This window comes from Trichosurus vulpecula, chromosome 4 (assembly GCF_011100635.1).
Source record: "Trichosurus vulpecula isolate mTriVul1 chromosome 4, mTriVul1.pri, whole genome shotgun sequence".
NCBI lineage: Eukaryota > Metazoa > Chordata > Mammalia > Diprotodontia > Phalangeridae > Trichosurus > Trichosurus vulpecula.
The window spans coordinates 82,536,846-82,552,378 of NC_050576.1; the positions used below are offsets into that span (position 1 = coordinate 82,536,846).

The 15,533-nt window shown below is 37.1% G+C and overlaps 1 protein-coding gene across 1 annotated transcript in view; it reads left to right on the plus strand.

The window, feature by feature from the left end:
* The window catches only part of PLA2G4A (phospholipase A2 group IVA), a 165,248-nt gene that overhangs the window by 71,973 nt on the left and 77,742 nt on the right, over positions 1 to 15,533 (plus strand). The window contains exons 6-7 of the mRNA XM_036753292.1: positions 11,362 to 11,399; positions 15,330 to 15,471. Coding sequence (XP_036609187.1) covers positions 11,362 to 11,399; positions 15,330 to 15,471 — 180 coding nt within the window. The remainder of the gene's footprint in view (positions 1 to 11,361; positions 11,400 to 15,329; positions 15,472 to 15,533) is intronic.

Here is a 15,533-nt window from a genome sequence, read left to right on the forward strand (position 1 = left end):
GTTGGTCTCCTAACCTTAATAACAATACTAATGATAATGATTAATGATAATAATAGATGGTGAAGTAAGAAAGAACGCCAGTACTGGCATTGGAAATACAACAAAATGTCCAGGAATAATCAGATTGACAGACAAATTTTTCATGTGAATTCAGTTCGTTTTTTCCTGGGTATTTACTGATACAGATATAGTGAAAGGTCTTGATAACATGGGTTGGGTTCTCTCGAAATTTGATATTAAAATGTGTCTGAACTCTATGACATACAGATACTGATTATAAAGGAAGATAAATTAAAAAGAAATCTATTTCCCTTCCTCCTACTATTTCCTGTCTTTGGGAGTGTAACCCTGGGCTGAAAGGAAGTATTTTCAACATTCCTGAATTTAAAGCAGGTTGCATAATTATTTTCTTTTATCCATTTTAAAAAGTAGCATTCTTAAAGGGACTTACTTCATAACTTTGCCCTTGGGACCTCCTTATGGACTTTAATAACAACTTTTGTATTGCTGAATTCGGATAGCGGGGGAAATAGTGAATAATATGGGAGCATCAAGGTGAAATGGCCCTTGGTATTTTCTTAACTCATGCAATGTGTGACATGGGCAGATCACCAAACCTCTTTATGCCTCAGGTTCTCCTTGTTAAAATAAGGATCTTCCAGGTGATTGTAGCAGAATTCGAATGAAGCAATGTGGGTAGATTTTAAGGAGAGTGGAATAAGTGGCAAGATGATGTTACGTAGAATTATTGAGGAGTGTGGTTCAAGAGGAGGAGCCCAAGAGATGGAGTGAAGAGATCTGGGCTGTAGTTCTGGCTCTTCCAGTTGCTAGCTATGACCTGGGGAAAATCACCTCTTTTTGACCCTCAGTGTTCCCACCTGTAAAGTGAATGGGTTGGATTAGATAATCTCTAAGGTCTCCTACAATAGCCTCATGTTGTTGTCTAGTCAATGCCATCAGGCTATTCATAAAACATTACAAAAATTGAAAACAAAAAAGTCACACAATGCCTAGTTAATTTAGATGGCTTCAGTGAATGGATTAATGAACTCATTGCCTTGGTGCTCCTCCCAGTTCAGATTATAACCTATTGATTCAATTACACATTAGATTACGATTATACCTCACTGGATACAATTTTTTGTCCATTTTTTCCCTTCATAAACCATTTACAGAGGGTGTATGCCACATTCTAGTGACCTTCTGGTTCATCTGTTATTCTCTAGATCGCAGGAAAGCATTCCAGCTGCCCATGTGTTGCCCATCCTTCTTTCTACATGGCCAGCTCACCTGATTTTCCAGTTTTTTTTTTTTGACCTATGATCCCACTCCTATCTATCGTGCAACTTTCTGTTGCCATCTAAACTGAAATTTTGATTTGCCAAACTACGGTGTTGCTTTTGTTTTTGGGGAGCAATGAATCAGTTGATTTCAAAATGATCATGCCAGTGTGACATAAAATGAGGAGTGCATAACCAAAAGAAATGTAAAAGATTGGCACAAATTATATACATAACATGGGATATTGAAGCCGAGAGAGGCGTGACAACAACAACAAACAACAACAGCAACAAATGGTGCCTGTGTAATACTTATGTAGTACTTTAAAGATAGCTAAATAACTTTGTTGCAATTAGTATAACAAAATAGGGTGGGAGTGTGTTCTTTTTCTTCTATGTAACGAGAGAGAAAGGGAGGCCATGTGGACAGTGGATAGGAAGCTGGCTTATAGTCTGAGAGATCTGGGCTCAAATCCTGCCTCTTATGCATATTGGCTATGTGAGCCTGTCAGTGTACCAGGCAGCTTTGCAAGACTTTAAGTTACAGAGTGATTTGTGATCTGTGTGGTTATAGGAATTAAGAATTTTCTTCATCAGAAGTTCCTTATATTAATGAAATCACAGATCTGGACTAAAATAGACAAACAAAAATACTCATGCATATGTGAGCATGCTTCCTGGACAAGCCTCTCCCTTTCTTCATATCGTCCTCTGTTTTTTTTCATTCTTTCTACAAGTTAACTCCTTTACTCACCCTAACATTCTGGTATAACCTGTTCTTGATGAAGTAAATTAGCCTTTCCTATCCCTTTCTAAGAACTCAAAAATAATCCATGCAATAATGTGTTCTAGAAATTACTAGAAATTAAAAGTCAAATTGACTGAGTCTAACAATCCTCTCCCTCCTCTCTCTCTCTCTCTCTCTCTCTCCTTTCTCTCTCTCTCTCTCTCTCTGTCTCTCCCTCCCCCTCTGTTTCTCTATCTTTTTGAAAATCATGACATTTATCCTTTTTTTTTGAGTACTATGATCCTTTTCCTTTTATTAAAAAACATAAATAATAATGTGTAATTTAGTATTCTCACCATTTGCCAGTATAATATTCTCATCTGTCCTGAGCAGTGTCTTAATCCTTCTTTGGTCCTTCTCTTGAACCCAGTATGACTAAAGAACTCCTTTTGTGGTCATTAGCATTCTCTTTATAGCCTTAGTTCATTCTAGTATTTAGTACTGCTGATACTGTTCTTAAAGAAGTGGCCTACTCTTTTGTATTCATTCTCAGTTATTAGCCTTTACTTCTATCTTCTGTATATTTCTTTAAAAAATCTGAATTGATAGATGAGTTCTTATATAGACATAATGGTCTGTTGAAAAGTACCCCCTTTTCCTTTTCATCAGAATTACTTCTACTTGTATCTTTAGAACTTTATTCTTTGAAAACTTCCCTTCCTCTTGACCAATTTCTTCTTAGAAAATGAAAAGAGCCAGTCTGTTATCAGCAACAGCTGAAAGTGTTCCACGATATTTCATCTATGGAAATAGAGATGAATTTGGGTTTTTCAACAGCTATGCTAGAGCATTTAGGTTAAGACAGATCCTATCAATCTGGAACAGGTTAAGTAACAAAGTAATGTTGTCCTTGAGGGGCTAGCTTCACTCAATTTGGAGAAGCTAATAACCATGTTGATTTGAAGTGCAAGAAATTTTATCTTGAGGAACTCTTAGAAATTGTTTTAATTAGTTAATGAGGAGAAAGCACCGCAGCAATATTAAATTATTTAAGGGAATGCAATAGGATGTGTGTTATTAATCATATGTTATTTGCTTGGTGTTGAGGGAGAAATCAAGCACTGCTTGGTATTGAGGGAGATATAAAGATACTATGATACCCTTGAAAAGCTTAATCACCTAGAGGAGACAACTTCAAAGACTTAATTCTAAGGTCTTGAGAGATGTTCAGAGGATGTACTCTGAGACATCAGAAAAAGGAGAGATCCCTTTTAACTGTAAGGATCAGAGGGGATCTATGAAGTAACATTTGAGTTAGGTTTTTATTAGAGAAAAATTGGGAGCATTCTGGGTATAGTGAAATTCACAGAAACAGGACAATGTGAGAGATTTTTTTTAGGAGGTGAATGGTATTCTTGATTAACTGGCGTAAAGGGTATGTGAATGTAATGAAATGAGATGGAGTGAAATGTGGATAGTGTGAGACTGAAATAAATAGTACCAGATTATGTGGGCCTTAATTCCAGGTAAAGTAGGCAACGGACAATTATTGAAGGTTTTAAGTGTTTGGGTGACATGACCACATGTATACCTTAAGAAGATTAATCTGATAATGTATAGAATAGACTGCAGTGGGAAGAGTTTGAAGGAGAAAGTGGGTATGGTGGTTACTCAATATATAATTAATACAATTAATTGGACAAGTAATATACAATTAATAGGACAAGTGCAATAAATTATAATTAATAGGACATTTAAAAGGACAAGTACAGTAAATTGTGCAATTTATACAATTAATAAAACAAGTACAGTAAAAGGTCAAGGGGCTAAAGAATTCTAGACCGGTGGCAATTGGCTCATTGAATGTTGAGCTATGTGGATTGAGGCAAGTGAAGTGGCTAAGAGGGCTAGGGAAAAGAGAATGGGAATACCGGAAGATCAAGGTATGTTGGTGATGAAGGACGTGATGTTATAATAAAAAGGCAAAGCAGGTTCATTGAGAAAGATGGTATGAAAGAGGTAGAAAATCAGTAAATTGCTTAACTGTAAAAGTTCATACAGGTAGGGACTTATTCTATTTTATCTTTGTATTTCTCATAGTGCAAAGCACTGTGAACTATGAGAGTTCAAACTGGGAGAGAACTACTCCTGACTGGACAGTTTAGGGAAGGTTTTGCACAATCTAATCATATATACAGTCTCCAAATTGGAAGAGATCACAAGGACCATAAAACCCAACCAATACCAAGAATGATTTCTTACTATAATAACTCACCTGATAAATGATTGTCTAGTTTTTGCTTGACAACCCTCCATTAAGGGGAAACTCACAACTTCAAAAGTCATTTTATGACACAGACTTGTCAACTACGTCAAGCCATGCCCAGTGTGTATCATATAGCAAGCAATTAAATTCAGAAATGCCTTGTATTCAAGTTCTAGAAGATGTTAATTATGTTTGTCACAGTAGACCACTTTCGAGAAGCTGTCACTTCAGAATAGGGTACTTTTGAGAAGTTAGTGTTATTTTTTCCTCTTGAAACAAAGCAGCATAATAAAGGCAGAATACCATCACATTTTATTAACTTCAAAGAACCAAAAAAAATACCCTGCTTTGAAGTTGGTCAGAGGGAGGAACTATGTGACCCTAACCTTTCTTGTTGAAATGAGTCTGGTTTGGTGAATAAGTCATATCTCCTTGATGTTTGGGGGAGGTCAGTCACTAATTAACATGGTCAAGTGTGTTAGAATGCCTTCTAGTATTATTTTTAAAAATACACATGTCTGTTGAGTTCTGGGATGTCTGCCTCCTTCTGTTATTTTCTTTCATAGCTGTTTAACTGTGATTCAGAAATAAGACTGACTCATAGTGATTTCCTTGGAAGAGGTAGGCAGAAAGTTTCTGAATTATGCAAATTTTGAAGATGAAGGTTGAATGCAAATTACTTATGCTCAGTCTAAGGATGATTACATAAATAAAATATTTCATGAGTAAAGATAAAACTTCCTGTCTACCTTTTCCGTAAGTTAATGAGAGTAAGTAGTAGACAGTATAGAAAAAAGATAAAGAAAACAAATGAATTATGACTGATTTTCAGGATATTATGGGGGATCGCAGGCCAGGATGTGAACAAGACTGAGATATTGTCTTGGTGCATAGTTCAGAACTTAAATCATAAGAGATTATAAAAGTGGACCCCCAAAAGAGTCTTTTGTAATAAGTATATTAATACAGCCATAAAACTTCAATAATTTTGGAATTCTGTTTCAGAGCTGAACAATTTTCAGATAGTGAATACCTGAAGGAGGTTTAAATATTTCTTCAGAAGATGAAAGAAAATAATTAAAATACAGAAAATAGGGTCTAAAAAGAAAACCAGAACTTGTTGGAGGTAGTTATACTTAAGGAAGTGGAAGAATTTTTTAATAGTTGTCTTGTGGAAGATAAAGACTAGCTTCTTACCTTTTCCACTGAAAACATGAGTGAGGAAATGGTTTGAAATTAAGAAAGAATATTGATGATAGAATCTGGGGCTTGGATGGAACCCCAAATGTTTCCTAATAAAATCCCTTTGTTTTGTCCAGTTGTTTCAGTCAGGTTCTTCTGTTTATGACCTCATTTGGAGTTTTCTTGACAAAGATAACTAGTATGCCATTTCCTTCTCCAGTTCATTTTACAGATAAAGAACTGAGGCAAAGAGGGTTAAGTGACTTGCTCAGGGTCACACAGCTAGAGTATCTGAGGTCAGATTTGAACTCAGGAAGATGTTTGTCAACTCCAGGCCAGGCATTCTATGCAGTATGGTACCACCTAGCTGTCTATAACTTGCACAGTAATCCTTTCTACAATCCTTTCTACTGGATAAGTGGTTCTTTAGCATTCTATGGATGGCTGCTACTAGGAGGGAGCCCAGTGCTTCCTGAAGCAGCTAATTCTACTTTTCTATAGCTCTAATTGGCAGGAAGATTTTCCTTAGACCAAGTTCAAATCTGATTCTCTGCTACATGGTGATCCTTCAAATACTTGAAGACAGATATCTCTTATACATGTTAAATATCCTTTAACCAGTCTTCATATGGCATGATCTTATAGTCCTTCATCTTCCTGGTTCCCTTCCTCAAGTGTATACTATCAGATAACTATGGTAAAGGAAAATCTGGGAGGAGGAGGAGGAGGAGGAGGAGGAAGAGGAGGAGGAGGAGGATGAGGAGGAGGGAGAAGGGAATAATAAGAAGAAAGCTTCAATCTACTCAGATGAACTTTGGTCATTTTGAATGTTTTCACCAAGACATCCTTCATGCTATTTTTTCAATAAGTTGTGGGAAAAGAAGCTGGAAAATTAACTTCACAGAAGTGTTGGTGCATCTGGATACCCTCACTGTCTTTGGAAAGAAACTGAAAGAATGTGAAGAATAGCTGATTAAAGGGTTGAATCAACTAGAGAATGCTGGTCTGAAGATGTCAATTGACAAATTACAGCTTTACTGATCTTCTGTCAAATTTGTGGTTCACATTTTATTTAGCAAGGAGTAAAGACTCATGCACAAATTATCTCTTTTTCTAGGAACTGACTGAAACAAACTTACCAACATAGCTATCACTTCATAACGGTAACAAATGATGGTATGATGCTTAAGTATATTATCAAAAAATTTCAGCAAGGGAACAGTTGCTAAGAAATGTTGGTGTTCAGGGAACACACAAGACAGCAGGTGATGGAAAGTCATTCTTCTCGAATAGATGAATGACCAGGCAATTGCCTTTTTTACAAAATGGGGTGTGTGTGTGTGTGGTGTGTGTGTGGTGTGTGGTGTGTGTGTGTGTGTATAGGCTGATAAGACAATTAGTCACAAGCATTCTGCCAAATAAGGGAGTTAAGTTGGCTACCTGGTAAATAGGAGGAAGATATTGATCTGGCTAGATAGCACAGTAGATGGAGAATAGTCAGGAAGACCTGAGTTCAGATTCTAGCCTTAGACACTAGCTGTGTGACCCTGGCCAAGTCACTTAACCCTGTTTTTCTCAGTTTTCCTCATCTGTAAAATGAGTCAGAGAAGGAAATGGCAAACTACTCCAGTGTCTTTGCTAAGAAAACCCTAAATGGGGTCATAAGAGTCAGAAACGACTGAAACCACTAACAACAAAAATGTTCCGGAAGTTGTTATGGGGTAGCTAAGTGGCACAATAGATAGGGCAATGGGCTTGAAATCAGAAACACACATCTTCTTGAATTCAAATCCCATCTCAGGTGCTTACTAGCTGAGTACTCTAGGCCCGTCACTTAACCCTGTTTGCCTCAGTTCCTCATCTGTAAATGAGTTGGAGAAAGAAATGGCAAACCACTCTGGTATCTTTAGACAAGGAAAACCTCGAAATGGGTGATGGAGAGTTGGACACAAATAAAACCACTGAACAACGTAGCTCTGCAGTCACCTAACCAGATTATGAGAAAGGAAAGTCGACTAATAACAGACTGTTTGAGCTAAGAGAATAGTTCAGAAGATGATGTTTCAGAATATACTATGTATTGTAAACCACTGCCTTAGACTGAAAGGAGATTTCAATCCACCTTTGGGAAAGGGCTAAACCCAGAGGCAGTTTTCTTTCCTAACCAGTGTGGACACCTCCAGGGTAAAAAGACAATCACAATGCCTGAGACTGCTGACAGTCAGTTAGAACCATCTGTAAACTCCATTTGGAAGTAGGGATGAGAGTGTTCATGAGCAGTGATTCTAGAAAATCAACCAGTTTGGGGATAGGTGCAGAAAAGTCAGCAGATAATGGAAGAGTTATTGACCAGTGATCCAACTAATTTATGTTGTTACAGTAGAAGTAGATGTAGTTAGATTATGAAGTGAGAAGAACCAGGAAGCTGTTATGGCCAGTAACAGCAATATTGTATGTTGAAGAACTGTGAATGACTGAGCTATTCTCAGCACTACAATGTCCCAATACAATTCCAAAAGACTAATGATGAAACATATTATCTACCTCCAGAGAAAGAATTGATACCGTTGAAATACAGACCAGACAGATGACAATTTCAATGCATTTGCATATAATGTATGCTTTGGATGTAATTGCATAGATTGGCATATTGTATTTTTAACATTTTTTCTAATTTTTGCTATTAATATTGGCTTATGCACTAATGGTATAGTTTACTATTGCTATAGGTGCCTATTATGTGTTGTTTTTATTTTCATTCTTATTGCATATTTATTATATTTACCATTCATATGTACACTATGATGTGGCCAAATGTAATGTAGACAAACCAGTCACCAATGTAGCACATTTTATTGTTTCCTGCACGCACTGTTCATGTGAAGGTGATATAAATGTCCTTATGAATGTTTACCTGTGATGCCAGAATAATCATCCAAAGATGTATCGAGTGCTGATTTTATCATGAAGCTTACGATGAATATGTGCAAAATTCTAGTATCCCTCACATAATTTTGTAGAGACACAGAATCTTCAGCTGAGGGGAGGAATACACCCTGTGCTCTTGATAACCTTCTATGTCTTTGAATTATCAGTTTCCTCTGTGCCCTTGGGTTATGATTGAGAGAAAGTCGCAAAATGGTTTCTAATGATCCTGGCATGTGATCCTGAGAGGGTAGTTGATCCTCATCCCTTACTGGAATTCTTGGTAATACTAGCTAGCGTTATATTGTGCTTTAAAGTTTGCAAGTGCCTTACGAATATTATGTCATTTTATCCTCACAACAATAACCTGAGGAAGGAGATGCTACTGGTATGCATTTTACAAATGAAGAAACCAAGGCAGAAAAAGGCGAATGCCTGCCCAGGGTCAGTCAGCCAAGTAACACTTATTAAATGCCTACCATGTGTATACTTGGTGATTCCTTGTTTGCAACAGGAAAAAGTTCTCTGACAGGAGAGAAGATACACGATTTTAATGCTTTTGAATCCATGTTTGAATCCATAATTCAACTGATTTTGAAATTCAGATGACCAAGCTTGTCTCAGGGGATGATAGTAGCCCAAACTGTGGCTTTGGCAGCTGATGTTTCAGAAACAGGCACATCCAGTGGCAAGGATCACTTAGAGAAGCAGAGACCATAATCAGCACTTCATTGAATCCATGACTCTGTGATAGTGATAGAATCAGAGTCTAGCATGTGGGCAAGCCCTCTTCCTTGAGCAGAGATAGGAACAAAGATCTATGAGGAAAAATGATGTGAAATTTCTTTCTCACATTGCCAGATATTTTACATCCCATTAAGATGATGACCTGAGAGAAAATTACTTATCTCACCATCTTCTTCCTTCTCCCTCCCAACTTGTTTTTAGTCATTATATATCTAACTCCCTTCCCTTGGTTTCCCTTCCCTCATAGAATGAGTAATTTAGGACTAAGCACAGATGCTTGGACTTGGGTGTAAAATAAATATTTGCTTAATTGAGTTGAATGTTGGTTGTGAGAGGCAGCATGATGTTGTAGGTAACAAGCTATCCTCAGACTCTATAAGACCTAGGTTCAAGTCCTCTAACACATGCTGATTGTGTGGACAAGTTCCTTAACCTCTCAGTGCACCGGGCGACTACCTTAAGGATACAAAGTTGCAGAGAAGATGCTGACCTGAACTGGTAGAAGATATTTTTCTAACTGAGAGAATAATAGAGTTTCTATCCAAAATTTTGGTTGGAGATGGAGTTTTTTGTTGAATGTATTAGCAAAGCAAAGGGTGGCATCTTTTGCAGAGTTTAAAAATCCCTCATATCCTCCTCTTTGGGATAGAATGATTGACTTTCTCATTGATGGACACGTTCTTGAAGTCGTTTCTAACTCATTTTACATTACTCCTTTCATGCCCCACCTCAACTTCCCATTTGCTTTTCTCTGTAAATGCCATTCCATTTCTTATCTCCTTGTCTTTGCAAGGCTCTTTCCCATGTCTGGGATGCACTTCTTCCTCAACTCTGCTTGAGATCTCTTCTCATTTCAGTGTAGGCAGAAATTGCTACACAGGGCTTTCCTGATACCTCCAGTCATTAATGCTCAGAGAGCCTTGCTAAATGTTTGTTGAATTGAATCCCACATGCATTTCTTGTTGGCCTATAGAATTACTTCTATTATTCTCCATTTTTTCACTCTTTCTTCTGAAAGTTACTCATTGTAAACACCTGGAACTGTTTTTCTTTTCCTGAAACACAGGGGTCAAGATGTTCTTTCTTCCTGAGAGTACAGTGGGTATGCTTCTTGTTACATTTGTGCAATTCCAAGGAAAGGTGGAGCTTCTAGGCTTTAGGTTTCTATGGCTCCTGCATAAAGAATCTAGAGTTCGAAAAGATAGTTACCTATCATTCTAATTGCCATAATAATACAAGAGACATAGTGTGGAGTTTATGTGATGTGTGGGAATAACTTGTATAGGAATTTGTTTTTGCCTCACAGGAAGTGTGCTTTTTGCCCCGGTTCCATCTGAATGGTATGTTCCAGGAAGAAGGACAAGAGACCTCAGGAATACAGGGCTTCACTTTGTCTCAGGACATAGTTGCTTGGGTAGTAGTCAACAAGTATTTATTAAACACTTAAAATATGCCAAGAACATTGTTTTTAAGCTATGAGGTTACAGCTCCTCATAAATTTGTGCTTATCTCTAATAGGAAGAGGATTCTAATAGTTCTTGTCAATCAAGTGAGTGATCCAAAACATTTATTTATTAAACACCTACTACATTCCAGGCTCCATGCCAGACTTTCGAGCTGCAAAGACAAAGAATGACACAATCCATACTTTCCAGGCATTTACTTCAACTTTTTATCCTGGAAATCCTCTTAAATGGTGTAAGGACAGGATGGTTTTGGGAAGACTCAAGGACAAACGACATTGGATCTGCCCATTGAGATTGGCTCTGGCTTTGTCTTGGCACATATAAATAATGTATGAATAGAACAGTCCAAAGAATGGTGCTACTGGTGAAACCCAAAGGGTGTCTGGAAAAAATCAGAATCACAGAATTGGTTTCACTTCAGCGTACAAGGATTGTATACCCCAGAAGACATCTGCCTTTCTTATTTTTGGAGGTCCCATTTACTCTAATATTTATTTCATTTATTAATGGGGAGGCATATAACTGATGAGGACCTTGTTGTTGTCATTTTATATGCCCAAATGTCATACTAAGTGGCTGTTCTTCAACTTATACTCAGAGTAAACTTCTTCCACAAAACAATAGCAGCCACAAAAATAGTAACACACAGAGTATTTCTGATTAAGGGGATCCATGTACGTATGTCACTTTTTATTAGTTAATTTTAAATAATCTGACATAAATTTGTCTTTTAAGTGTACTCACAAGGCTAACCTGTCTTTTTTTTAGGTCACTGAAATGATCTTGGAAGTAGCCCTTGACGTCTGGTAAGTGTTTCCTTTAGTTTAAAAGAATATATTTTAAGTAATTGATCTGCTTAAATTATAAATCAGTATCTTATATACTTTTTTCATAGCTTAGGAATGGATTAACTTAGCTTTTAATATTTCAAAATAGGCATCTAATTTATTTGTGTTTCTTTTCCCCCAATACAACTTGGCTCTTTTTGACCCTGAATAGTTCTATGATTAGAAAAACGAATTTGAATTGGATGTTTATGGTTGGCTTAATAACTGCTTAGTGGTTAAGTGAATTGTTTAAGTCAGGACTTCTCAAAATGTGGTCCTTGGAGCCGATCCAAAAACCAAGTCACACACAAATGGATCTGTATTTTCCATTGCAAGGTTGAAGCTATATGAAAAAATACAGAAGTGAACACAGAGATTAAGTGGCCCATGGGATATTATACTGTACCAAAGTAGCTTGGAGATCAAAAAGTCAGAGGACCAGAATTACAAGTTCATGAAGTGAATTCTGGTAGAGCAGGCCTTGACTTCACCAATACCGTGTTCTGGGTCTTGTGCTCATTCTAGCAAAGCATTGAGAGTGTGCTATGTGGATTCTTTTTGGGTATGGATTGGACTAAAGGCCACTGGATTTCCCTCCTATTCTCAGAATTATGAGAAACAATTATTTGTTCAGTCTTTCTTAAATAGAAAAGAAATAAATAATGCTCTTTACTTAAACATCTTGCTAAATAGTTTAACTTCGTCTTTTTTTCTTTTCAATTATTCTAAGGTATGTCAGTGGTCATACATTCATTCTCATAGTGCATTGTTCAAAGGCATTCCTTTTTCTTTGCTAAGCCTTGTCATTTGATCAGCATGAGGATTTAATTTAAAATCTGTTTTTATAAATCTCCATACTGCATGAATGCTCAGTTGGTCAGCATTAAGCACTCACCATGTGCTAAGTACGATCCCAGGCAACTGGTGGTGAAGTAGATATAGTTTTGAACTTTGAGCAAAAAAAAAAACCTGAGTTCAAATTTGGACTCACACGTTTCCTAGCTGCGTGACCTTGGGCAAGACACTTAACCATTGTTTGCCTCAGTTTCCTCAATTGTAAAATGGGAATAATAATATCATTTCCCTTGCAGGGGTGTTGTAAGGATCAATGAGATAATATTTGTAAAAAAGCATTTAGCTCAGTTCTTGGTACATAATTGGCACCATATAAATGGCTATTATCCTCTCATCTTCAGGAAACAAGGAATGGCAAAACCAGCTACGACCTGTCAGGGAACTTACGCTTAGTGGAGGACATGGAAATAATTAAGTCCATATAAGACATATATACACAGTAAATGGAAGGCAGTCAGACCATTGCAGGGTGGAGTGAGGTGGGGACAGAGTTATAATCTCTTTACAACAAATCATACAGTCACATCGAGTTGGAAGGGTCCGTAGAGGCCATATAGTCCAACTCCCAAATAGGGAAACAGAGTCTTCAGTTGTTAAGTGAATTGCTTGAAGCCTCACAGGTAGTAAGCATCAGACAAAGATATTGATCCAGGTTTTATCTGATTTCTGGAATCTATAGTTTTTCCATACTACAATGGTGCCAGAGAAGGAACATAAATGTCTTTTCTGTTCTGGGCATGCATTATGGCATTTCTTAGAGAAAGAAAGCTGTCCCAGTATCTTGGACAAGAAAACTCCAAATGGGTTGTGAAGACTCAGACATGACTGAAATGATTAAAGAACAACAAATGCCCTTTCCGAATAAGCTCCCATTTCAGTGTTAAATGGATAGTCACATCTAATCCCTGTGTTTTGCTTTGCTTTGTCTTATTTCCTAGGCAAGGCTAACCTAAAGACAGAGTCTATCCTGTTGATCTCAGACACTTAAGGCCCATCACAGGATCATAATTTAGAAAGTCTCTGCCCTTCTCTCCCAAATGACCTCCATAGCCAAAGATAGGCCTCTTGTGAGCCAATATAACTATATATTTTCAATACTATAAATATCTGCAAAAAATGGCTGGTATTCAGAAGGAAATAAGGGAATAATCATTTCTATAGTAGCTACTATATGACTTACCTAGCATCATGCAGCTAGTAAGTGTCCGAGGCTGGATTTGAACTTATGTCTTCCTGATGCCAGGCCCAGAACTTTATCCATTGCACCTTCTTTCACAAGTCCACATGCTCCATAGAGATATGCTTCTCTGTGTGTTAACTGATCCCTTTGTGTATAGAATTCAAGGCCTTTATAGACTTGTATTCTGAACTGTAATTTAGTGGACTTTCTTATTAGGACAGCAACATGTCAAAGGCAGACCAAATCCTTCTTTTGTTAAGTGGTATTTCTTCTGATCAACTTTCACTGAAAATTAGTGAACCAATGCATTGGACTAGGTAATCTCTTTAGTCAGCTGCTGTTAACCTTTTATGAATCATGGACCCTTTTGACAGTGTGGAGATGCCTACGGACCACTTCTGAGAATAGTGTTTTTAAATGTATAAGATTAGAAAGGAAACTATTTATATTCACATATAGTTATCAATGGGTTCTTATATGTTACACTTATAATATTGAATGATATATTATAATACAACATTGAATTATTATACATATTGAGATATATGCATATATATGTATTTATACGTATACACATATATCCATGTCCATACACACACATACACTAGTTCACAGACCCTGGGTTCAGAATATCTGTGTGTAGATGGTAATGATGATGATGATGATGATGATGATGCTAACATTTACATAGTACTTACTATGTACCAGGCACTGTGATAAGCACTTTATAGTTTAGATAGATAGTTGTAACAATATTTTTTGTTATTAAATTTGGCCTTCAATGACAATTTTGTAGCTCACTCACAATTGGATAAAGTAGTCAATTACCTCACAAAATTCACATGACCTGGTAGCATAGATCCTATTGTCTCCATCTTAGAGAGGAGGAAGCTCAGAATAATAGGAAGAGGTGGTGGGGGAAGTGACTTGCCCAGGGTCACACAACCAACTTTTGAAGCTTAACATTCACCACAGTGTGACACCTTTCCAGTGTGGCAATATTCCAGGATTATGCTCAATATATTAAAGAATATTAGGGCCAGGAAGGTTCTTAGAGATCAGTTTGTCTAACAGCCTCATTTTAAGGATAAGGAAATTATGTCTTGGAGTTAAAGTGATTTGCTTGGTGTGACCCAGCTAGCAATTGACACCTCAAGGACTCAGAGAACGAAGGTTCTGACTTGCATTGGCACAGAGAATTTCCTCATTTGGCAATTCCCTGTATTAATAAAATTCCGGGTCAGTCCATTGCCAATTACCAACGTATAATAGCTATAGTTCAGATATAAAAGAGTAATAACTTTATTACTATACTGGTTCACCATTTCTGCAGCATTTTCCCATGTGTTATCTTATTTGATAATCACAAAGATCCTATGATGGTGACATGACAAATATTATCTTTATGTTATAGAGCAAGAAATTGAGATTTCGAAAAATGTATTGACTTAACTAAGGTCATATAGCAAGTTTGAGGTAGAATGGGAACCTAAGTCCAATTTTCCTGACTTAAATTTCATATGGCGTAACATCAAGCAGATCTGAGTCTTGGTGCCCATCAAGACATGCCTGCTTTCTTTATCCTCTGGCTGATTCCTAAAATTCTACCACTAGAATTCAACTTCTTTGAAGTCCATTAAAATGTAAATGTCTCAGAGCAGGGTATACTTTAACACTGTAAGCTGGTATTTAGTCACTGAGCTTTTGATCCTTTCCAAAGATTTAAGATTTGAGAGGGGGCAGCATGTGGTCACTGAGCATCTGTGGGTATCAAGAAGGCATATAAAATGGAGGTGGTGGGGCAACAAAGACAAATCACTTTGCATTTATTCAAAGGCTGTGGTATTCATGACCTTATCTGTTTTACACACTAGCTCTTGTCCTGACCTTCGGTTTAGCATGGCTCTGTGTGATCAGGAAAAATATTTCAGACAACAGCGAAAAGAAAACATCAAAGAGAATATGAAGAAACTCCTGGGTCCGAAGAATAGTGAAGGCCTGTGTTCAACGAGTGATGTGAGTTGGAACATTTAAACTACGTACTATTATCTTTAGGAGGTTTAAGTATGGTCACCATT